Source organism: Halichoeres trimaculatus, unplaced genomic scaffold (genome assembly GCF_033239565.1).
Source record: "Halichoeres trimaculatus isolate MK-OKI-2021-1 unplaced genomic scaffold, fHalTri1.1 fHalTri1_scaffold_11, whole genome shotgun sequence".
Classification (NCBI taxonomy): domain Eukaryota; kingdom Metazoa; phylum Chordata; class Actinopteri; order Labriformes; family Labridae; genus Halichoeres; species Halichoeres trimaculatus.
In genome coordinates, this window is record NW_027437189.1 from 32,687,772 (window position 1) to 32,713,807 (window position 26,036).

The window sequence follows — 26,036 nt, forward strand, 5'->3', positions numbered from 1 at the left end:
AACAATGCAGATGGAACTCTGGGCCTTGTCTCCTCACTGCTAATCCTCCTGCTGCATTGTGCTGAGTTTTTCAGTTTATGACACAAGTGTGAGTTGTTTGCAGAGCCATTGTAATGGTTGGTAGAGATAGAAAGATAAGTAATGTGTTTAGTGAATGCCTGAACACAGTGTAACAGCAGTCACATGAACTCCCATGAAAATCCTAAAACCTGCCAAGAGGAAACAACCGAGGAATCAGTAGAAAAGCATGTTTACAGAGCATAACTCATCTTTACTTTTCATCTGAAATTTGATTAATAATTTCCGTTCTGCTCCTGGAGAAGTGGAAACAGCATGTGAACACTCTGTGATTGGATGATGCAAACAGACTTGAAGCTTGTCTGACTGCTGCAGTATTTATGCAGACCCAGATTAAATTAGTTGTTAATAAGAGACTATCTCCTGTGATCAGATTAATGTCTCTATTTAACAACATTAGATTATTCACTTAGAGCCCATCATTAATTCATAATTCAGTCAGAGCCACAGATCGTCAATCTGTATGATTCATGGAACATTTTTCTTGTGTTTCTGTCCATAAAGGTGCCATGTATTTATGTATGTTTGTGCACATGTGAGCATGTGTGTGTGTGTTTGTGTCTGGTGCAGTGCAGGAATGTTCTTAGCTGTATCACACGCCACACATTTTCTCTAATCACATCAAGGTCCATCAGAGCTCCCATGACCGGGAGCCTTTAATCTAATGTTCACCGTGGATAAAAATACCTACCACCAGCTCACACACTCACACAAACACACACAAAAAACCACACACAAACACACACACATATGATTGCACAAACAGTATACAAACAAAACCAACACTCGCAGAGGCAAATATGGACTGGCAGGCGCTTTGCACTAACATAAAGGAACCATTCACGCACAGACATTTTCAGTATGTGTGCGTGCCTACACCAGTGGGATTAGTGTTTCTGTTCCTTTATGTCTTTACCTTCCACTCTTTGATTCCCACTGACAGGAGTCAGAGGCCAATTGGCTCAGATCAGAGGTCGGGACCCTCGTTGACCTTGCTGTCAGCTTGATGCTGATAAGAATGGCTGCACCTAGCAGGCGCGTGTGTGTGCATTCGAGTTTGTGTGCGCAGTAAGAGCAGATTGTGCCACTTTCATTTAACAAGGAAGCCCTCTATGCCATTATGACGCCCTGTTTAATAATCTATACTCTGCTAACTCTTTTGAATTTATCTTTAATGGACCACATGACTGAATGAGGTCGCCCACTTGATATAGGCTTCAGGATTAAAGTTCTATGGGATAGAGAAAAAGGTCAGAGCTTGTACTTGGAGTCAGTTAAACTTGTGATGACAGACAGTTTAGAGGAGCATAATCTGAGTTTGCAGATTACACAGTTCCAGATCTGAGGGACGTGGAAAAGTTTGTCACATTTTCTCTGTAGAGCTATAATTAAGAACCACACCATCATCAAGTGATAGAAGTCATTGAAAACATCAGGAGTCATTGAAATGGCCTTCTTTAATGAGATTTCTACCTTTAGCTTATTTATCAGCCCAAAGTCTCAAAACAAAGCAAACTAAAAACTGTAATATTGCATTCAAAGGTTATAGTTACCCTTGGATCACTTGCCAACCAAACTCATCTGCCTCGACGATGAGCAGAAAATCAGTGCAGAATTGATTTAAACCAATTGGAAAGCAGTCAGCTGGAAATGTTTTATTGACAGCCAAAGCTGTGGAAAAACCTCAATTACTTACAGGGTATCTGTAAAAACTCTTTTTAATTTAAGAAAATTATAAGATGTGGAAATTGTTACAACATCAAAAGTAGATATTTCATTTTTTTAACCTAATTGAATAGAACTACTGTATTTATCCAAATATAAGATGCCTCCTTTTATCCAAGACAGATTTTTGACAAAATGTCATTATATATATATATATATATATATATATATATATATATATATATATATAAGTAAGGTCCCCTCAAAAACTGCTCTCCCTGGTGGCTGGCTGCAGTATAGGTTAAAAAAAATAGGACTCTCCAGTGATTCCAGATGGGCTGCGGTCAAACTTTAAAAAATTAACACACCTGATTTGAAGATACCATTTGGCTGCCTTCTATTCAAGTCCTTTTTTTTTCTGAAAAGTTTTGTTTTATTAGTTAAAAGAGGTCAAAAACAAGGTTTTACGTCACGTTTAATGATGATTGACCGCTGCTTTTCTGGTGCATGTTTTTTCGGGGATTGTAAAATATGTCGAGAGGTTGAGTCATGAACAGATCAGACCCTTGAAAGAAAAAAAAAAAAAAAAAAAAAAAAATATATATTTATATATATATATATATATATATATATATATATATATATATATATATATATATATATATATATATATATATAATAATAATAATAATAATAATAATAATAATAATAATAATTATTATTATTATTATTATTATTATTATTATTATTATTATTATTATTATTATTATTGTCACCCAGCTCCACTCAGATTCTCCCAGAATCCCTCACAGTCCCTACTGCGCAGATTCTGGCTGCACAACTGCTTCAATCGCTGCGCCTGTGACGGGGAATTTTGGCTTTCAAAACCGTACAATGGTAAATTGTGGATCCACACTGTCCACTTTATATACAGTCAATGAAAAGGGAAGGCCGACTGTTGTTTATAACAGCATAGTGCCATATCCCAGTCCCACTCCTGTCACAGTGGAGAAAAAAGTTATGATTGAATAAGGAAGACTGTTTTTTATGACAGTATAATAGTGCAATATCCACAGTGAGTGAGAAATGCATCAGTGTTTTCCACACTCCTGTGGAAGACAAGTTTATCATCACTAGATCACTGCGGGAGTAATACGGTGTCCTCTCTCATAGATCAGGTCTATAACTTTTTCTTTTATCCAACAGACTAAATACCCTTCTGTTATTCATCTTATTAACACCAGGGGGGTGTCATTTGTGTCCCTACGTTGTTGGGCATTCACATGTCTCCCCTGCCATCTGGTGAATGGCAAAGTACTGCCCAGATATGGTTAAACACATGAGTGCACACCTTTTTGCACTAAGAGATAAGCACTCTCTGTACTGTGAATAGAGAGTAAGGAAAAATAATGGCGCAACCACCATAAGAAACACAGAAAAATAACTTTTTAACATTTTTTAGCACTTGTTACTGGAGTGAGAAAGAAACAGAGATGGAAAATGGGGGAAAAAAAGTATTCTACCACTACAGGCAGCTAAAGCTGTACTGTGGCTCTTTCCTAAATGTTTGCTCTCATGAAATCATCCACACACTTTTTTTCAGGAAAATCTTTGCTAATTTTTAGGAAGTTGCGCCAAGAATAACAGTCAAATTGTAGTATTTTCTGCTTTGAAAGAATGCACATGTAATAAAAACTTTACTCAATTTAATAAATGTGATACAAAAGTCTTCCCTCCATCATACCCTCCCCTTTAACCACGTAGCAACTGCTTTTTCTTGTATTAGATTGTTCCAATCCAGTCAGACAGCACTTGGGAGCTGAGTCATTTAAAAAAATCTATTCTAATTCAAAGTTTCTTAAACGGCTGCAGAGTCTGAGAAGAGATTGTTGGATCAATAACGTCATCACAAACCTTTCTTACTTTTGTTATCAGTGAAGCATTTATTGAGAGGCAACTGTCGGCTGTGGGGTGAAGTGTGTGTTACTTAAAAAATAACACTTATATCACCTGTAAGTCTTGGCAATGTGTCCTTTATCAGATATCTAAGGCTATGTGTGGTTGCATGAAGGTGTGTGTGTGTGTGCCCTCTAATTAACTCAACAACTTTGAGGTCTTTAAAAAACACTCCATTATTCCAAACTGCCCTCTGTGTTTCAGCCAAAGTGTTGACGAGAGGTGAGGAGGCAAAGGGTGCGTGTGTGTGCATATGTGTGAAAGACAGAAAGAGAGACAGAGAGAGTAGGGGGGCAAGGTAAGACCCCTCACCACACCAACGCCCTCAACACAAATTATGCTGGCATGGTTGCTGTTGCCAAGGAAACTGTCCCATGAGCAAGGGTGGGGTGGGTGCAGCCGCTGTTTTCGGACTGAGTAAGATATATGTGTGTGTGTGTGTGTGTGTGTGTGTGTGTGTGTGTGTGTGTGTGTGTGTGTGTGTGTGTGTGTATGGTAAAGAAAGAATGTGTTTTTTTTTCAACCTGAATAAGAGCCATTCATCCTGGAGAGGTCAGGATGGGAGGCGTTAGATCCAGGTGGAATTTCCTCCACTTTCTGAGACGATGTGATGATGTGTGCAGAACAGAAAGAAAGGTTTTTAATCAAGGAGTGGAATCAGGTTGATGTTTGCAATGTCTAAATTTGTCTCTACCCTGAGCATGTGCTGCTGACTCACCGTTCACTCTTACTTTCTCTCCCTTCCATTGTATTTGTGTGTTTGTTTAAACAGCTGCTCTCACTTCCTTCTCGCCATAATGCTGATTTAATGCGCTCCAAAGTGAGGATGTGAGCTAGATTTCGAAGCCTGTCTGACCCGAAAGGATCTCACGACAGTGAGAGATGCTGAATGCTGCTGGTGTTTCCACTGCAGAGGTGGTTTCACATTCAGTTAGGCAGAGCTCTTCCCTTTATTGAATTAAAGCGAGGTCGTGCCGCGCTTGTGGCACACTCACTGTAATTCAGATGAAGTGCCGGTTGCCTGCAGAGCAAGGCATGAATTCCACCAGGACTGGATTCCCCATTAAGAGGGAGGCAGAGACATAATGCCCTCAAACAGAAGTGGTAAGGTTCATTCAGCATGGGAAGTGGAGTGCATGATATGACTGTAATTAACATAGTTTGACAAGGGAAAGATATTAAAGTGACGTTCAGCAAAGGAAGACATTATCTTATCTTTAAAAGGAGGGGATATATGAATCTGTGTTCCTGGTGTTCCAAAATAATACTTAAAACAAGGAAAATATTAACCCTAAAAGTCAGTATTTATAAGATTACTCTCTAAAATAAATCTTAATTCTTGTATTAAAACATGTAGTTTATGCACATCAAGCAGTAACCTCCAGCAGTGATAAATGAAGACCATGTGGATGTGAAAAAAATTTAGAAACCAAATAAACACCCAGCAAAAAAAAAAAGTAATAGCTCCAACAATAATATATATAAATTGTTATTTTGGACATTATTAAATTCTCATTTTGCCCACAACAGAGCCGACCGGACGGATAGACACGCTCCCTGTGTAGCTGTCTGCAAAAGTACCAAAGGTTGAGTTCAGCATTTCCAATATGACCCCCTGCTAACAATGGGCTAAAAACTCTGTGTCCAAAACAGATGGGTGACATCATGGGCACTATGCTGGTGTAGACCCGTTCAGAGTTGACATCATCAAAAATACGCATTTTGGCAATGGAAGCTGCGTTTAGCTCTATTTATTCAGACAAGTTAGCGTTCTTTAAATACTCAAAGCTGTAAGCAGCATACAAATGTTTGATTGTTCTCGGGCCAGTTGTCAGAAACAATACTTCAAAACAGAATCAACTTCTTTTGAGTTCTTACAGTTACAGAGCAACTGGTGTTTTGGAGTAAAGGGCGACTGTGCAAACAGGAGACTCTCACCTGGCCATCACTTACATGTTGGGCTAAGAGCCACCAGTTAACACAGTCAAACTTTACACTGAAACACCAACGATGGATGCGGCTGTTTCTAAATGTGTTTTCTTTATTCAACCTCAGTTAACCAGATTTGATCACAGATAAAAAAAAAAACCGACTATTCATATTCTAAATCAAGTTTTTATTTTGTGTTTTTAAAGAAAAAAAGATGGCTGGGCAGAGGTTATGACTAAATATGATCACAATGTGATTAGTAAATAATGAATAAACCTATAAAATATTATTTTTTAGTTTTGGAGTTATTTTGGTTTATTGACACAAGTTCATGTCTTTATATTTCACAGTCTGGTGAGTGTCAACAGTTAATGCTTTCATAAGCATCAAGTCAGTTTTCAAACCATGCGGCAATCTCTGGTCTAAGAATATGAGACAATGGTGAAGTGCTACAATCTGCTGTTTCTCGAGGGTCCGCTTGAAGCTGGCCTCAGAAGTATCGAAAGTCACATACACACCAAACTAAAAAAGCTGTTTTTAGAGTAAAAAATCAACCTATTTACAGCCTGGTTCAAAAAACGCCAAGCGCCTTATAGCTGTGCATGAAGCCCTTGCCACTACCAATATGGCTGCTATAGCCAATGTGCTTCATTCCCTGTTAACACCATAGACTGTGTATAGAGTGGACAGCCTGGCTTCGCCATTTATCATTGTACGGTTTTGAAGCCAAAATACCGCCGTCTCAGGCGCATCCATTGTAGCAGTTTGGAGCCAGAGTCTGTGCAATAGAGAGTCTAATCACTTCTTGACTCTACCTCCCAACATATTTTACGATCCCCGAAAAAAATACACAAGAACGGCATCTGTCATCATTAAACGTTACGTAAGGCCTTCTTTTTAACCTCGTATAACTAATGAAAACGAAACTTTTCAGAAAAAAGAGGACTTGGATACAAGACAGCCAAATGATATCTTCAAATCACCACAACAATCTGATGTGAGAAACTTTTCTATGAGGTGTAATAATTAATAACTAATAATTTTTTAAAGTTTGACCACAGCCCATCTGGAATGGCTGGAAAGTCCGATTTTTTAACCTATACTGCAGCCAGTCACCAGGGGGAGCAGTTTTTGTGGAGACCTTCAAGCCGAGCAAGCGGACGTCCATTTTTTTTTTACAGTCTATGGTTAACACCTTTACGTTGCTTGACCAACCTTTGTACTATGCAGCACTTCTGTTGCTGAAATGCGCAGGCATCCATTCAAACATCACCACATTTTACCAACTCTGAACAGGTCTAAGAGTAGATGGCAGACCTACAGTGTCACAGTTTGTGGGCTTGAAAATTAAAGCCATTAGATAAAATTAAAGAGTATTATATTCTCTCCATCTGATAGATGACCTACCTACATCATGCTTCCTGATATACAATCATAATTAAATTTGATTGCAGCAGCCAATGAACCTCTCTTTATATCAAATCCCCATCTACTTTACAAATCTGCGATTAGTTAAACTTTCCGAACTTCCCATAAAAAAACAACTCTGGAGATTTTTTTGTGGTCATTGAAATCTCCTCATGTCGTCCAGCATCGGGACGCTTTGTAGTTCACGCTTTATATCACTGACAGATCTGTCTGGGCACAAACACACATTAACGACCCGCCCATTATTCTCTGTACACTTAAGCATCCTAAGATAATTCACCCTCTGATGGGTGCTTTGTATCAGCTGATAATGATGCTGGTGCAGCCGACTACTGTACACAAACAAACATTTGGCTATTGTCATGTTGAATCCAGAGTTTCAACAATGGGCCATTGAGCTGAAAATCAGGTTATTGGGACATTTTGTAGGTCATACAAAAATGGGGGACTTCCCATTGGTTAAAGGGGTTTTCTGGTCTAATGTATTGTTTGCATGTTGGGATGTGGTGACTCTGCCAGGCAAACAAACAACACGAGCAATCAGCAGCGATAAACCATCACTGAATGGTGGAAACAAAGCTTTTGATCCCTTTTTTTATACACCGCCCAGTTTATTTTTGTTGTTTTTGCTTCTGCTTGGGAATATTCAGCAGAAATTTTCTCTGAATCTGTTTCAACCTGAGGTGAAATCAGTGAAAAACCTGACACAAAACAACAGAACGGCTCCAATCTTGGATCCATTGCTTTGCGGATGCACCCACTGGGATTAATGAAGCTGATATCAGTGTGAAGCGAAATAATTTTACCTCTCTGACCGTTTTCTGAATATTAACCGTGTCTCCAGCGGCTCATCAGCAGATTTCCTGCTGAGCTAAAATGTAACTTTCTGTTATCTGCCTTTCGTCTGCTGAACTTTCCTCTCCTACTGTGACTGTTTCTCTGTTTCACGTTATTTCTTCATTTCCACTGAGTCATGTCTTCCTCCCTCTTTCTCTCTCGTCTTTTCCTTCTGCTCGTCTATTTCTTGTGTTTTCTCCTGACTGTCAGCATGTTGTGGTTCCTCTCATTGCTGTCTGCTTTTTTCTTCCTCCTCCTTTTTTTTCTTTACTTCTTCGTCCTGATTTCTGAATCTTTCTTCTCTGCCTCCATTAGTTTCTGCCTTCGTATTCCTCTCCCCCTCTGTCATTATTTTCGACTCCTCTCTTCTCCCCCCGTCTCCGTCATCCATCCAATCATCATTTTTAACCCTGTCTTCATATAGTTTTTCCTCTCACTTTCATCTCCCCTCTCCTCCTTCTCAATCCACCTATCTATCCGTCATTTTTCACCCTGTTATTACTCCACAATTTTCCCTCACACTCTCGGCTACTCTCACCCTTCATCCTCCCATCAGCGCCCATCAATTCCCACCCGCCCTGTCATGGCAACATGATTTTTACAGGCCCTCTATCATCTCCTCCATCGACCTTTCCTGTCCAATCCCAACCTGTCTTCTCCCATCCCTCCTCTCCCCAATCATCCTCATCACCCTCCATCAATGTTTATTAATTTCTCTTATCAGGATTTCTTTGACTCCGTTCCCCCTTTCCTCCTCTTCTCCTCCCTCCTCTTCTTTCCCCTCCCTCATCTGTCGATCATCCTGTCATGTTTTGACATTTCTCCTATTCTCATCTCGGAGCTGTCTGCACTCATCAGACAGTTTTCATCTTATTGTCACTTTGCCATGTCATTTTTTCTCCTCCCGTCTCTCTGACGCTCTTCTCCCCCATCACCTCCTCCTCCTCCTCCTCCTCCTCCTCCTCTTCCTGCTCTTTTTGATTTCATCCGCCTTTGTTATTTCGTTCTCTCACAGTGACTTTGTGCTTCTTGTGTGCTCTGAATACAGATGTTGTTCTGAAACTCACTGAACAGTTAAAAAGATCCAGTTCAACATAATCCTGGTTCTGTTCGATCTCAAGTATCATTCAGTTTGTTGGGTCTGTAACTCGTCCTTTAAACAATGAGATCCTAAAATCACATGCCAATGGGAAGCTGTAAACAAAAGTCAGGAGGACTCACAGCTTGCTGCTTCTTAATTGGGTTGAGTTGTGGCGACCCGTCTTCTCACCTTGTTGGATTCTGGGTACATTTGGCGAGGATCCAGACAAATCGGATTCATGTTCCAATAAAATTTAATCGCAGCTGCAATCATGCATGATGAACTTTAATCTTTGCCCGAAGTTTGATCTGGCTCCATATCAACCTCTAAAAAACACAGATGTTCAATCCCCCATTAGCTTAAATCCTCAGACTGAAGTTTACCTGGGGTTCACTGCCTGTGCTGCTTTAAGTGTAGAAGAGTGCAAAAATCCACATAAAGTGAACTGGGAGGAGGTTAAATCCAACTCTCAGCTGGATTATGATCTGATCTAGGGTAACCTTTAACTCCCAAAAAGAGAAAAAAGCTGTGGGTAACAGTCAGAAATAGCTTATTACAATGGAAACTAAGATCACTACAACATTTCCTTGGTGGTGAATTTCCCGACAGTCTTACCCTCACAGTCACCTCTGCTCAGGTATCAGGGGCTTTGCCTCCACATGGCTGCTTTACCACATCAGGAACTTTTCCTAAGATTAAGGGATCATTTGATGAACTCTGCATTTCAGCAGCAGGAACCAAGGGTCTAAAGTTTAGATCTCAAACTTGTGCCATGGAGGGCCAAAAGGCTGCAGGTTTTCTTTCCAACCAAAAACTCCACCTGCTGATTTCACTGATTAGTCCCTGCTCTCTGCTTGAAGGTGAGGTAATCAGTGAAATCAGCTGGTGGAGTTTTTGGTTGGAAAGAAAACCTGTAGCCTCTTGGCTGTCCATGGCACAAGTTTGAGATCACTGGTCTAAACTAAGTTCCTGGGTTCTTAGGGTGCGCTCACCATTCAAACCGTGCTGTACTCAAGCACGCACTCAAGCATGATCCAATATGAACCGGACTTGACACACACACATGGCCCACCATCATGAAGTGTTTGTTTACGCAGAGTGCGATCTTATTAAAACCAGCACAATGAGACACAGAGAGCACTGCTTTAACTTTAGAGACTTTATGAATTTCGTAAGGTTGTTTTGGCCCAACACACTTGTTATGGTTTAAAATGTCCGTGTGCATGAAGTGTACCGCGCTGAAACACAGCTCTCCACAGTGTGCCAATGCAGAGAAGGGAACTGTTCTTAAGCACTGACCAAACAAACTGGGGTTCAGGGTTGAAGTGTACTGAAGCACCGTACAGATTGCCAGTGTGACCATACCCTTAATCTCTTTTCAAAAGACCTGCACAATTGATAGTACTTTCCACAGATCCAGGAACTTTTGTAAAGTTTTGCATCAGTCACTACGTTTACATGCTCACTGTGGTCTGACTTAGGTCATAGCTTGATGATGGAGTCACAGCTGGGGATCTAGTCTTGTCTGTGTATACATGCAAAAAGGAGAATAAGACTTCTGGCTAAGAACGTTTTGCTCCGCTGCATACGTACAGAACTAGTTTCAGTTCACCTGAAGAAGAAGCAACAGTCTAATGACCACGGCCGAGACGATGCAGCTGCAGCTGTCCATATTTTCTACGTATGCGTGTTAATTACGTTACATGTTGTTTGTTTGTCGTGTTGCAGTGCAGCCACCCTACGTATCATGGTCATCTACTTTCTCTTCCGGGTGAAATATGATTGTGCCAAATGCTGAGGCGTATCCAGATCTGCCAAATCCAATTAAAGTCTGAAAGCATGTTTTTTTGTTCACCAGTCTGCCACAGTAACATTGCTCTCTCTTAATTCACTCAGTTTATTAACTCCTTAATGATACATTGTTTCATTAGATAATAGGAATCTGTCTGACGGTGTTCCAGTTTGAAGAATGACCCCGCAAACTGGTAACCTTGCAGAGCAAAGGGACCTGCCTGATTCAGTTTCTGAACTCCTGCAGGTCCATCTTGCCAGGCTCCAATGACCAACGATTTCACTCGGCTAAATTCTGACCGGCCCAATCAGGGAAGAGAGGCGGGAGCTGTGGGAGCAGACGTGACATCAGCAGACTTTCGTACTTGTCAGCGTTCCTTTTATTCTAAAGTTAAATTTATAAAAACGGAAGCTGTTGTCTAACACCTTTTTCACAGCTGTTTCTCGTGATTCAGTAGTTGTTCATCTATTGTTTCTTAGAAGCATTGGCTCACATAAGCTACGTCATACCGTGGCTTGATGTGGATTGGTCTGGGTGAGTGTGTTAATCAGAACGGTTGTCCAATCACCAGCTGCAGATTTTTTTTTACAGTCCCGCCACTGAAAACAAATCAGAAGAGCTGCTACCCAGATGGACTAGTGAAATATTTCCGTGGCGGATATATGAAACTGTCCGTCTGGAAAATGGGTTTTAAACAGTTGTTAAAAAACAGAAGGGTAAGGCTTCCTACTTTTGTTTACAACTTCAAATTTAACTTATAACAGAAGTATTTATTATAATCTAAAGTGGTATGAGAGATGAATCCAGCTTAAAGTCCCCAAGTAACATGATCACTCTGGACACCATAACACCTATTGATCTCTACCATAGCTTTAAAAATCCATCTTCTTGCTTCCAGTTAAGCATTTTGAGCATCTGAATCTACTTTGTCACTTGTGCTGGACTCCTTTCAAGTGCTTGACTCAGGGGATCCATTTCCAGTCGAATAAAGAACGGGCCAAAACAGCACAGGCTGAGTCTCCTCTATGCTAACAGGCTACCTGTAGTACCGTACATGACGATGGCAGCTTATCTGTCATCATCTGTGGCGTCATCTTTCACTGACCTGATGTCGTAACCTTGGTAGGACCTTAGGCCTCAGTGGAAACACAAACAACAATGAGGCACAGGAACTAAATATTTCTATTAAAGTAAGTTCCTGGAACTTAAAGTTCTGACTACTTGTGGTCCAAATGCTCCTGATGTGTTGTTTTTCTGTTCTGGTAAGAGCTGCTGTCAGTCAGCCATCTCAGTGATTAAACCAGCCTCCATCTTTGGACGTAAACACAGCCTCTCCACCACGTTGACACCAGTTCAAAGATCCTGCATGAAGGTCCAAACTATCAGCTCTTTGTTCGCTCAGCAGTGACCATCCAGGCCAGCAAAATGAGGCACTTTTGGCTGTCACACATCCTTTCACACAAACGTGCTCCCTCAGCCGAACGTGATGAAGTATTTTCACAGTAAGTTTGCCCTTTTGCTCATCACAGTGTCATCATTTATTCATGTGTTTTATACCCAGTCTGTCACCGTTTCAGCATCCGTGGCTTCTCTAAGTCTCTGGTATTGATTTTCTGCGTCTCAGGAGCGACCCACTCTCACTTCTGTTGTTTTTGTCTTCCTCTCAGTGTTCACTCTTCATCACGTTTCATTCTTCAGTGTCTCCCCATCTGGTTTAAATGCTTCTCATACCGATTCTTGTGCAGGTATTCTGAGTCAGTCATCACTTTGTCTTTATATCTGCTCCAGTGAGCTGCTGTTGGAATAATTACCATGTGTTCAAAAACAGCTGTTTGGGCAACTTTTGAAGAATAAGGAATTGACACGTGGATATTTCATCTTTTGATGGCTACATGAGGTGGGCAGTTCTCGCAAGAGGCTCTGTCTTTGTGTTTTGCACTTTTTTGTCAAACAAATGACAAGTGTAGTCGAGGGAAAAGAGGTCAGTTTTTCTCTGCTGAAAACGATTTCTGTGATTAATTTTGTAGTGATGGTGGACACTGGAGCCTAACTGTCAGACAGAAAAAAAGGCATACGAGCAGAAGAAAGATAAACACAGTGATACGGTAAAGCTAAAGGCTAAAACACAAGCTAATGTGTTTGTGCTAATGTTGATTCCAACCCACAGTCAGCAGTTATTCTGCAGTGGTCTGTTCAAACTTGAGAGTCTATCAATAAAATGAAGAGTGAGGTAGAAACTGTAGAAACTGACAGTTTGCTTGTTGTCACGTTAGCCTACAGATACGTTGTAGCACCAGGCTACTAGTAGCACTACATTTAGCCAACTACAGACATACGGTACAAACTTACATCAGATTGCTTGTTGTCACATCTTAAACAACAGCACTACCTTACCTTGTTGCGTTGTATCCAGTAAAAAGTTGTCTTAAACAAAGAAAATTTGTTCCAAAACAAACACATGCCGAGTTAAAAGTCACATGTTAACGACAGTGTAAGTGAGACTCCGGGCCAAAAGGTGGCATGGCAGTCCAATTAAACTAGATCATCTTCATAGCACATTTGAATTGTTAAAAAAAAAAAAGCGTTTGTTTCTCTTTTTTTTAATTACTCCTACATGTAGATAATAAGACATACATGACATGTTGAGTTGCTAGGCGCTGCCCTGTTGGCTATGGCTGCCTTTTGCAGCAGCTCTCTCTTCTTTGTCTCTTTTTCGTCGTCTTTGTATTTGGAGTGGATCATTACTTTGTATGGTTCATTGTTGGTCATGGACACCAAACTTTTTGTGGCTTCATTGATATTTTTACTACTTTTTCTCCTGTGTTTGTCTGGAGATCCTACATGTAACCATGGCTGCATTGTTTACACGTGAACCCAGCTGTTAGCAGCCTGTAGCATGTCAATGCTAACTAGTGTAAGGCCTGATGACTTCCCTCAAGTTGAGGAGAAGGAGGTGAGGACGACGTGCTGGTTCTCAGGTGTGAGCTAAGAAGTGACGACATGGACCTGTCTGTCCATCCATGGTTATTGGGAATGTAAGATCTATCTCCAACAAGATGGACGAGCTAGCTGTGCTAACCCAGCAACAAAGGGAATACCAGAGGGTAGTCTAGCATCATGCTATTCACAGACATGGCTAACAGAGTTAACACCAGACACCAACACCACATTGAAGAGAAGACAGGATCCAGCAGACAGAGACTGAACAGACTGCTGAAGAAGCTCAGTCCTGGACCCTGTGGAGGTGGAGACTGGCTGAACTGGAGAATGATGGACAAGCTGTCAGCATCTATTTTCTTATGGACCTTTTTGCACTTTCTATACACTTTCTTACTTTTGTTTTCTTGATTGCTGCTGTGATTTCAATTTCATTGTACTTGTTACAATGACAATAAAGTTCTATTCTATTCTTTGTATGAGGAGCTTTTATCCAATAGTTGTTCTGTATGGACAGAAATCTGGAGATGTGTGGAAATTATGAAAGCTTTGCTGCAGACATCAGTAAAAGAAAAAAAAAACCTCTCTTAATCTAGGAGAGTGTGCATATTATAGTAATGTCAGCAGCTAAACACAAGGTGAACTATTTTTTCCATTTTCTTTTTGAAGACTTTAGAATTAATGAAAGATCGTAGTACTAAGTTATTGTTGTTTCACACACTCACTCAAGCATGCATGTCAAAATAAACGTTTCTGATGTTTGAATATCAGGGGTAGGACTCAACACGAACTACTTTTGTGTCATAGCTCTTAAGTTTTAAAATAATGAAATTTATTCTGCAAATACATACATACATACACACACACACACACACACACACACACACACACACACACACATATATATATATATATATATATATATATATACGCACTGTGATCGTTTTTTTTTTTTTTGGCCATACTGCCCAGCCCAAGTGTACTGGTGTAGACACTGGTGTATGGATGTAAACATGCCATGTGTAAAAGGGTCAAATAGTACACATGAATAAATCAGCGCTAGGCATCAGTTTATGGTAATAACAATCTGTGCTGTTTTTCAAATATTCATGAGGCTCATTTTGTCCTCATTATTTGTTTTTACTGAGAAAGAAACGTCTCCCCTCCCCTACTCTCTGTGCTATCTCCTGATAAACAGATACCACAACACGGACAGGTTGCTAAACAAATGCTTTGTACTGTTCATTATCATCCAGAGTCTGAATGTCTTGGTTTTAAAGTTCAAGCAGATTTTTTTCATCTTGTTTAACTTCTCTTTGCTTTTCGTTGCTATTTAAGGCTGCCAACGTGTGAAGCAATGCCTGGTGCCGCTTAAAAGCCTCCTATATGTTTATGCTTTTAGCTTGGGGAGCCAATGCCAAGTCCAATCCACTGAGGTCCACTTGGCTGTTAAAATGTGAAAGTTAACACATCACAGATGTATGTGCAGTCTGCTCATAGTTCTCATGAGATGAGGTGGTGCAGAAGTTTAAAGAACATTTAATCTGAGGGCTGATTACTCTTATCAGGATCTTTTTTATCATTCATCTGTCTGGAGATGTGGCTCAGGTATTCAGGTATCTGTGTGTAAGTGTGTGTGTCTGTGTTTGTTTATTCACAGATACATTTCTTTGTTCAGCTCAAGTGTGGAGTGTGATAAGAGAAATGATGCTGCAAGTCAAACAATGAAACGGCTGTGTGACAGACACAGTGAGTGTGGGAAAGTTTCTGTCTTTGTCTGGTACGTCAGTCTGCTGCAGTGGGAGGACAACTGCAGCGTAAAGTCTGACTCCTGTCTGTCTGTATGTTTATTACAGTACATGTCCTAGGTCTGTGGGGTTCACCACAAAGTTAGCTAGTGAAGCTAATTATAGAACAACACGTCATGTGCAACTTAACGAGAAACACATTGTGCATTTGAGAAGGCCATTCACATACCTGAAAGGCCCTTTCGTTTCTTTCGATTGTCATGTCATCATCCTTAAAGGTAGGGTCTGCAGGGATTTTTGTTACTTGTTAGTAAACACGTTTCAACTAGGCTCCTCCTCCTTGGCTTAGTGCCAGCGGCAGCACACGCTCACTGCTTCTGACCATGACTACATGAACACACTCAGTAGCCCAGCAACCACCTGTAGCATCATGTTTCTACATGGGAGAGCCTCAAGAGTCGTGCACCTAACTTGTCATGTTAGCACAAGCTAATCACAGGTATTTGACACGCACCTGTTTAACAGAAAGCCAACTTGCATGGCTCTTTGTCCTGTGCTGCACTCCAAGGGCCTAAAAGTGAGTGAAAGTTGAGCCAAGCTTCACACTTATTCAGGAAAAAGTTTTATCTGTTATGTGTTTCATTTCACTCTTGTTGTGTTTTAATCCTCTGTGCTGCATCCACTACCATAGCACCTGTGATTAGCTTCTTCAACTCGCTTATCAACACACAAAGTCATTTGTGAACTGGATGTGCTGTGATTAGCTGAGGCAACCACAGCTACTCTCCGCCCAGACACGTGCTAACACAACCAAAACATCAACACCCAGGCAGAGAAGGGGTTCGAGGCAGACACAGACACTGACACACATGTATAGAGGTCCAGAAGTGAGGAGTGAGCAGGATTACTCCTTGAATAAGTTGACATTTAGTTTTATTTTAATTTACAAAAGTCCTGCAGACCCTACACTTAAGAGTCATTCCCCCATCTACTTTGAATAAAACTTGGCTGTCCATCCTCACGTGTACAACTACCATCAAGCCAGCTTCCGGGTCACAATAATCGAAATCATCCCATGGTCCATAGTTCGACTCCCTTTATTTCATCAACAAACATGGTATTAGAAAAAAAGAAGTAATAATTTGCTTTCATTCCAAAAAGGAAAAAGGGAAAACAAACTGTTTTTCAATGTTTTTTTTTTTTTTTTAATTGATTCATGATTGAATATCAATTGACTGGATGATAAATGGATCCATACTCAACAGTACTTCATTTCCTTACTGTTTGTTATCTTTTTTCTGCGTTGTCAGAGTTGATCCAGAATGGCCGTCTGCTGACACTGCCCCTGGTAGCTGGAGACCTGCACTCCCTGCTGCCTGATGAAGACCGCAGACGTCTTTACGTGGCCATGAAAGATAACCTGCTGTCTACTAGCCTGGATGACATAACGCAGAACCCACGCAAGGTTAGACCTGGAGGACACACACGCACGTTCACATACCATCAGAGGCGAGGATTAATACAGACATGAAGCAGACATGCTCGAGTTATCGTGCCAAGAGATTTACATAAAACGCTTCTATCAGCATAAGTCTTATATGTGATGTTTCAGGGCATTGATGGGACTTAATGAGAAAAGCTACATGCCTCTGAGTAGTTTCCACTTTGATCCTCTGTCCTCTGCTTTTCACCCTCACAAACATTTTTTTCAGCTTTCTGTGAAGGAATGTTATGGTACAGCAGAGGACTTACAGTGTTTTCCACTCCCTCATCCCTCTTCTTCATTCCTTTCTTTGTCACCAGCGAAAAAAAATGAGCAAGAAATATGTACATGTTGAAGATTTGAGGAACAATACTTGCCGCCATAAAATCATGAAAAACAAGCCGCACTGGCATTTAAGACCCTGTCTGATTTTTGGAAGTCCTAAGTGAAAAAAGGTTTGTACTGTCCTCCATCACAACTTTTACCTTTATATTCAACAAAGCACACTGCCAGCAGTTTCTGTGCCCTCATCCAAGAGTGAAGAACCTTTGAGCAACAGGTAGAATAAGTGATCTGATCATGTTTGTCAGCTCAGAAACATCGCTGAGGTCAAGCCTCTAATATCAGTTAGAGATCTTTAGAAACTTTTCACGCTTTTGTGTCCTTCCGCCTTGATTTCTGCAGTTGTCCATACACGTCTCAGTCAGAAATCAATCCACTACTTTCAGACAGCTCAAAATGCAGCAGCTCACCTTGAAAATGAAAAAGGAAAAAATATGAACACAGCACCAATTACAGCATATCTACACAGACTGCCTGTTGACTTAAGAAACTGTAAAAATCACCAGACTGTTAGAGCACCTACACACTGGAACAGCAGAGTCCGTCTCCTGTTTAAATTCACTACTTGAGACATATTTAAACAGAAGCTGAAAGCCAACAAGATGCACTTTTTATGCCTGTATTGAAAACTTCTGCATATATACCGAAAAAAATGTTATTAAGTATATTTAAAAAACGATGCCCAGCAGTTTAGGTTGCATGCTCCATGAGATGAGCCATTGAGTGGGAGGCCTAGGCTTGAATTGAACGTGTGGACCCTCTTCTGAAAGTCACTTTTGGTCTCCTTTGTGTAACTTAGAAAGATGGCACATTAATGCTTTCTAATTATACCGTATTTTACTGCCAAAGTCCCCAGTTGCTCCCCCTTTGGACTCACCATACAAAGGTAATTGGTTATTGAAAACTGTATAAACTGTATGGACAGAAGTAGAGATGCAAGGATAAGATCCTGATTTCAGGGATCAGTTGGATACAGACTCAGTCTGTAATACAGTGTGGAAAAGAAGTATTGAACAGGTCCACTTTTTTCACATTACATTTATTTCCAAAGCTGCAATTCAAATGAAATTTCTACCAGACATCGGTATGAACTCAAATAATCCACACATGAAAAGAAATCACAACGTTCAGGTCCATAAATAATGATTATGTGGAATTAAGTATGATAATACAATGTTTAGAAAACAGCGAAGCTCATTTACCATAACATTACAGGCTAAAACAACAGGCTAACCGCAGCTAAAGTTAGCATCCTGAAGCTAACACAGAGACAGGGGGGACACTGAGGAAAAGCTCTTACATCTGCTCCACAGCACACAGCGTTTAAAATACTCACATTTCCAGGGTCTGAGGTTTGTTGGCGGATGGTTGGTAATGCACCTGGATTCAGGACCAGTCTATTCGCTAGCCCTCTGTTGTACTGTCCAAAGTTGGAAAAGCAGTTGGCCGTGAAGTGACAAGCACACACATGAATGGTTTTACTGAGTGTAGCTGGCACATTTCCTTGACAAATGAACTCTAGCCACTTAGGGTGAATTCCAATTCCTCCCTTAACCCTCAATCTTAACCCTCAATCTTAAAAATGCGCAATCCCGCGAAGTGCCAGTGCTGTCCCGATTCTGAGAATGTTAGGTTAAGGGACAAGTTTGAGGGCTGTACGGCCCCTCAAATTGAGATTTTCTGGCACCACCCTTGGGAGTAAGGGCTACCCAGAATGCATTGCGTATTTTCACCAGCTTCACTGCAACAAACATGGCGTCCAAAGCGGCGAAAAGAACGAGCTACAAATTAAGTATTTTTGTCAATATGAAATAGAAATATATTATAAAAAACCATTGTATCATCTTATTTAAGCCCTCTTTAAGGATCATTGACCCCATTGTTGCACAACATTCGTTTTATATGACGATGTTTGCCAGCCGGACTGGCGGTCTCGGTTTCAGTGCACAGCTTCATTCATAACCTAAAGTTACGGTAGCAGAGATGGATATTTTTTTAAATTGGCAGACTGATTGCAGCTTGGGCAGAATGCTGCCCCCACAGTCTGAAGACATAACTGCATTTAAGGGGTGTCCCATTTGTCAGTCACGAAATAGCCCTTAACACTTGGTTTTAAGTGTCACTGAGATTGAGGGTTGAGAATGAAGGTTAAGATTGAGGGTTAAGGGAGGAATTGGAATTCACCCTTAGTCTTGTCTTCTTCTGAGATGGGAAGCTTGTGCATGGAACTGTGTGGCTGTTTACAGCCAAAAACAGAGCAGTGATGGCTCTTCAACTTTGACATTCAGATCAGAACGGGCAGGAACAGGAAGTGGTGCCCGAAACCATCTAAAAACGCCCAGTGACTTTAAAAATGAAACAAACCAAGTCAAAGCCAGATCTTATTTAGCTTGACTACAACAACAAACGGACATAATGAGTGGAGCCAAACCAGAAGTCAACAGATTTGAGGTTTTACAGCCCAACATGAATGAGGAAAGGCTCATTAATTGATTGGGAACTCCTCATCCTTGTGACTTCAGCTGTCTTGTGTCCTACAAACTGCAGCTGGTGTGAGCTGACGTACGCAGCCAGCATACAACGGAGCAGGGCCAGACCAGAGACGCATCTGGTGTATTTGAGCTGTTAGAAACAACAAAACCATGAAGAAATTACCCCACACACCTTTCAATGGCAGGGAATAAATTTGCAAGTCAACAGCAACAATTAACGAGACAGTCAACCTGCCTGTCCTGATTCAGCTGGTCGACTTCCCAACCGACATATGTCACTTTTTAATTCATGATGCTGAGTGACAACCCATGTTACCAAACACCAAACTGGACAAGCAGAAAGAGAAAACAAAGCACTTAACATTAGATGGATGTTTCAGGTTGAGGTGAGTATTCAGCATTCTGAGGCGTCTTCAACAGGACATCCAAGCTGCCAGACAGACACGCTGGAGGTTTCCAGACAGTCTCAAGTTCACAGCAAGGCCAGCGACAGTGCTGCCTTTTCATAACTCTGCACGACTGAATCAAATCAATACCCCTATGTGTCAGACAGGCCAGCTATCAGAGAGACAAACAGGTAGGAAAGCAGACAGACAGACGATGTGAAAGACAGACAGCAGTCAAGCAAACCAGCCACCCACTCAGCCAGGCAGGCAGCCAACAAAAGGAGATAGATAGTCATAGTCTACTCATAACTTCCCCGTGTGCTGGCTGTAAACGTATATGTTTGAACATACAGTATTTATAGTCTGTTTATTCTCTTTCAGCTTGTGTGTGCGTCTTTCCCTCGTGGTGTTAAAACCACTCACGCTACCAGCTTCTCTTCTTCTCTGTAATTTTTTTTCTTCTTGCTACTGACGCCCAGAGATTCTTATCAGTGAAGCCTGCAAGTTTTTCTTTTTCCTCTGCGAGTTTAAACCCAACACGGTTGATTGTATACAGTCCACGCCATCGCGGTTAAACTGCCTTTGGCTTGGAGAGACGTTCACGTTACTGAATCCTGCAGTCGATCACAGCTCAGCGCTAAAACTAACGCTGCTGCCTTCAGCTGCATTTGTCTTTGATCAGACCCAGCATCATCATGAAATTCCTTCTGTGTGAGTCCACAGCTGGCAGCCCTCATCACACACAGGGTCACCAAAGGGATGAGTGTGTGCTGTGGCTTTTTTTTTGCAGCATGTGTGTTTATTCACTCTTGTTTCTTCTATTGTCTCCATTTTCTTCTCCAACAATAGTCTGTGACCTATCATTTCTCATCATCAGCCTCACTTTGTGTTTAATCCTTTTCTTTCTTCCAGAGTTTTCAGGATTGTGCTTCAGGCCACATTCTTGCGCGTTGTGTGAGGTGACAGCCGGCGTGTTCTTCACACAGAGCACACGGTCTGTAACCTGGTGAGGGTCCGTTAGGGGTGGTCCATGTTCCTGTCGTTTTGTGGTATTTGTAGATAAGAGAGAACGTGATCTCTTATCTTATCTGATGGTCTCAGCTCCGTTCTGGGCTCTGCGGGAATGACTGCATCAGGCAACCATTACTGGATATCCAGGAGAAATTGTTTCCTAAAGGCATCATCATCTGTCATTAATCTCTTTTAGAAAGTTGTGTCACACTTTCCAGACTGAAGCAAACTGGAAATCTGGTGGCAAACAAAATCAACTGATATTTGACACCCATTTTCTCCTCCTTTATCAATCAATTCGATCTTTGCCTCAAGGTCTCCGCCCCCTGGGGATGAAGGACTTAAAGGAAACAGTTGGATTAGTCATGAAGCTGCTATTTGACACTGATCCTAACCTCTCTGTGTCTCTCTGTGTCTCTCTGTGTCTGTCTCTTTCCCTCTGGACTCCCCCATTATTCCCTTAAATCCTGGCTTTTCATGAAAGCCCTGAAACAAATCCTATTTGTTGACTGTTTTTATTTTACACTGATTAAGTTTATGTTCACAAACAGAATAGAGTAATATGATTTAGACTACAAACTGAGGGAACATGCTGTTTTGATTACACTCAGTCTATTAGAGGAGTCACTTTTAAAAAAGGACAGTGGAGCTCTGGTGAGCTCATCCTCTCTCTGATTAGAAATAAAGCTTTTCCTGGTTGATTGTCTTACCTGAACTCAGGATGAACTAATCCAGGAGAAAAAAAACAGACCTGACTCTGCAGCTCCATGTGGATTTTGTTCAGAAGAAGAGTTTCAGGCAGTTTAAAGAGGATAAACACTGTCTCCTGCCTTTACAAAAGAAGCAGAGTCTCATCTACATTCTGCCCCTCAGCCATCGCTGGAACAACCTCGGTCTTTGCTTGTTAAGTTTGACAGGTTTCATTGTGTGTCTTTCTGCATTAAGTGGTTGGGAAAAGTTTGAAACTGTCGTTTTATTTCTTTAAATTGACAGTGATGCACTTGAAAAAGAGTTTACAAGCAGAATAAAGAAAGTAGAATCATGAGTAAAGAGGGCTGATGTCTCAAAAGGACATCAGCCTTTGTGCGTCTGTGTGGACCAAATGTCTAACCAAAACAAATTAGTCAGCATTGTTGTTACCGGGCCAGAATGCTGCTGTTTTTATTTAGAAAAGACTTTTTTTTTTCTCTTTTTGGGTGCTAAGACAGGAATGAGTGTAACATTTAAATGATATTTCCCTTTTCAATCCAATTCTTTATTCATTCCTATATCAATTCCTTCCCTCTACAAAAGTGGCTTTTCAGGTTTTCTGAGTCAACATTTTATTGAGTTTATAAGTTAATAAACAGGAAATTGGTCACTGGATCTGGATAACTCTGGATGTAAATAAATAAAATAAATAAAAATAAGTAAAAATCTTTCTGGACATGAATGAATATAAACAAATCACCTTTGTACACAGTTTGTGCCGATTTTGACAAAGTAAAGCCAAGCTCTCGCTAGCTTTAATCTTTTTTTCAGCATTGTCCTGGAAATTCTGGTGCAGACTGACGAGTGAGACTGAGGTGTACGCTAAATAATAATCATTCCACCCAACTGAGTTTATCAAGTTTAATGGTTGTCACCTTGCAAACAAATTAATACATTACCTTGTTACTTTTCATTCTGCCAACACTTGAATAGCAAAGTAGTGTAGGGGGCGCAAGCCTGGTGCACCCCGCGCAGTGTTAATTTCATGCGGCGCACTGCCAATGCGCTGCGCTGCCAATTTGACAATTTGGTAGAGCGTCTGCGCAGAGATGGGTGTGACTGCGCGCCAGGGGGAGTTGACGGCGCACCTGGGGGAGGTGTCAGCAGATTCATGTTGGTGCAGTGACAATTTTGTGCCAAAAACAGAGCAGAAAGTGCGCTGAAAGCTTGCCAGCTCCAACCTGGTCTATTCTCGATGCAACGCGGAGAGCACCCTCCGCAGCTGTAATTTGGTGACAGGTGATGGAGTACATTATTGTAAGGAGGATGAGGTGGAGACACTGGGAGAGTATACAGTGTATCACCAAAGGTTCTGCTATTTGGTGATGACAAACCAAGAGTGCAGGTGGATCAAAAGTATTCTGAATGGATAAGCCAGCTGTGTAACTGTCTCTTCATTTTTTACTCCTATTAATGACAAAGGAACAGATTACATCTGTCCCAGGAGCTGGCCCACAAGGTGACGCGCTTCGTGTCCTCCGATGCTCCCCGCTGTCTATTCTCCTGCTGCAGGGACAGCGGCTCTGACCGTCTCCGCTACCAGCACTGTTTCCGCGACGCTGGAGATCACTCAGACCAATCAGACGCTGTACCTCAGCTGCAGGGCATTTAGAGGCAAGGAGAGGCGCTCATTTGATTGGTGAAAACAGCGCTTGACCCACTCATGGCTTTTCTTCTCCCTCTCTGCCATTTGCCAGGAGAGAGGTGTGGAGGCGCACCTCTGCGTTCCTCTGCGTTCCTCTGCGCTCCTCTGTGCCTTGACTGCACCTCTCTTGGCACTGCAGGAAACTTGCAAAGTGCGCTGGTCACACCCTGTCCGCATGGCGAAGGTCGGCACAGGGCAGGTGTCTGCGCTTGAGCCTGGTCTACGAAATTAGAGCCCAATGTCATAGCCTTCACATTATGTTATTTACAAGTGTATGCAAACTTTCGACCACAACTCTAGGTGATGATGGTCATGAGAAACGGAGTCTTTATCCTGGAAAAACTCTACCAATTCTGGCCAAAGGTGTCACTGCAATCAACACCAAACAGGTGTTTTTCACAGTGCCTTTAAGGTAAATCACAACAATTCAAACTTGATGGGTTGAGTCTGAAGAGCAGAAGGAGCTTTGTGTCTGATCTCTAATGTTCACTCTCCACAGGGTGAACCGTAGCATGTTTAACACTACATCAGAAGAAGTTAACTGTTGTGTCAAAACACATCTGGAGTCAATGAAATCACACAAACAGTAATGCTTTCAAATAAAATCTTATGACTACAGTTTCCCTTTATTACTACAGCCCTGGATGTGCTGATTAAATCAACAAGTTATGGCAATAGTTGCATGGCTGTGCACATAGCTGTAGCCAGAGAGTGTGTAGTCACAGTTAGGCAGTAGATTAATTAGTCATTTTGCCACCATGCTGCTTTGACAGCTTGGCTCATAAACAGGACACTGTGGTGCTGCCAGTTGGTTTTCATTTTCTCCTCCTTGAAGCTCTCTCACAAGACGTATTAAAACCACCCGCCTCTCCTCCTGCTCGTCTAGTTTAATCAGTTTTTTGCTGACTCTCTCTGCACAACACCTGCCAAAGCCAAAAGTCTTTTTTTTTCTTTTTCAAATTAAAAGAGAGCTTTTAAAACCTGTTTTCTTTCCCTCTGTGTTTTCTTCACCTATCCGTAGCTTTACTGGCCAGCAAGTCCAGACCGTGTCCAGGAATGTCTCATGGCTGGGAAAGATCCAGAGGTGACACAACAAACACACACACACACACACACAAACAAACACATGCAAACATTGCATAAGCAAAGCAGTGTGTATGACCGTGAAGCTAAATAATCAGTTTGAGAGTAACATGAGGAAGGAAGCATGTTAGCGCAGAATCTGTCACAGATATGGATCAGTGGCTCACAGGTCAGGTCGTATCAGCTGTTTTCATCCGGTCCACGCTGCCTGCAGAAATGTTGCACTGCCACACGAGACGAAGAGTTGTGCAACAATGAGACAAGACAGTGACACCGATCTAGAGCAGAACGATAGTGAAATGAAACAATAAACAAAAGAAAGAGTTCTGATACTTACAGAGATACCAGAGCACAGTTTACCTCAGATCAAAGTTTTAACTCAACAGAAGCAACATGGACATGTTTTCTGACGATGCAACTCAGTTAGAATTTAACCCAGATTAGCTAATTGATACACAGCTATCTGATTGTAAAAACACACACTTTGACTTTTTGATTGTTTGATTCTCTGTCTCTGTGTCCTTTGTCCAGATGGAGTGTGCCAACTTCCTGCGAGTCATGCAGCCGTACAATCAGACTCACCTTTACATCTGCGGCACTGGAGCCTTTAACCCTCGCTGTGCTTTCATAGCCACCAGCGTTTTCCAGCAGGTATTACAGTTAGCACGTGAAGGCAGCACATTCACGCACTCACCATCTGAATTCCTTTACTTGTCAATGCAAAGTACACGAGCTTCACAGAGGTATGACACACGTTTAGATAAACCAGGCCAACAACTACACTGCAAAAAACTGAAATCTTACCAAGTGTTTTTGTCTCATTTTGAGTAAAAATTGTTTTATTATACTCAGGGGTGGGCGATATAGCCCAAATTTTATATCAGGGTATTTTTCCTTCATATTACGATAATGGTATTATATCACGGTTTTCCAACATGTAAACACGTGAAGCCTTTTCAAAACATGATTCTGACTCAGAAAAACAAACTTTTGAGGCAGGTGCTCAGTCTACAGCTTTGTCAATCCAAGGTAGGATTCCTGAATCGTTTAATGCTGTTTTAAGATATTTATTATCGTCACCCACAATAAGTAAAAACAATTACCTGACCCGACAGAACGACATCAGGCTTCATCCTCAGAACAAGAGTCTATCAAAGGCATTTTTCAGCTTCATGTTTATTGGTCAAAAAAGTGAAAGCAACTTACAGCAAACTAGCACAATGCTTGTTGTCTCTTCCCATCAGCAGAAACACCTGCTGACATTACAGCAGCTACTCCGTCCGGACACACCTGAGCAGGCTGGCTGTTTATGCCTAAACTCCAACAAAGCTTGGCAAACTCATATATTTTTCGTTGGCATATGCTTAATTGATGATGAAAATAATCCAGAAAT

The 26,036-nt window shown here is 41.4% G+C and overlaps 1 protein-coding gene across 2 annotated transcripts in view; it reads left to right on the forward strand.

Moving 5' to 3' along the window:
- sema3h (sema domain, immunoglobulin domain (Ig), short basic domain, secreted, (semaphorin) 3H) overlaps nucleotides 1–26,036 on the forward strand; it is a 111,036-nt gene that overhangs the window by 27,021 nt on the left and 57,979 nt on the right. For both annotated transcript variants that reach the window (XM_074681173.1, XM_074681174.1), the window contains exons 2-4: nucleotides 16,762–16,916; nucleotides 24,582–24,644; nucleotides 25,175–25,294. In XM_074681173.1, coding sequence (XP_074537274.1) covers nucleotides 16,762–16,916; nucleotides 24,582–24,644; nucleotides 25,175–25,294 — 338 coding nt within the window. The remainder of the gene's footprint in view (nucleotides 1–16,761; nucleotides 16,917–24,581; nucleotides 24,645–25,174; nucleotides 25,295–26,036) is intronic.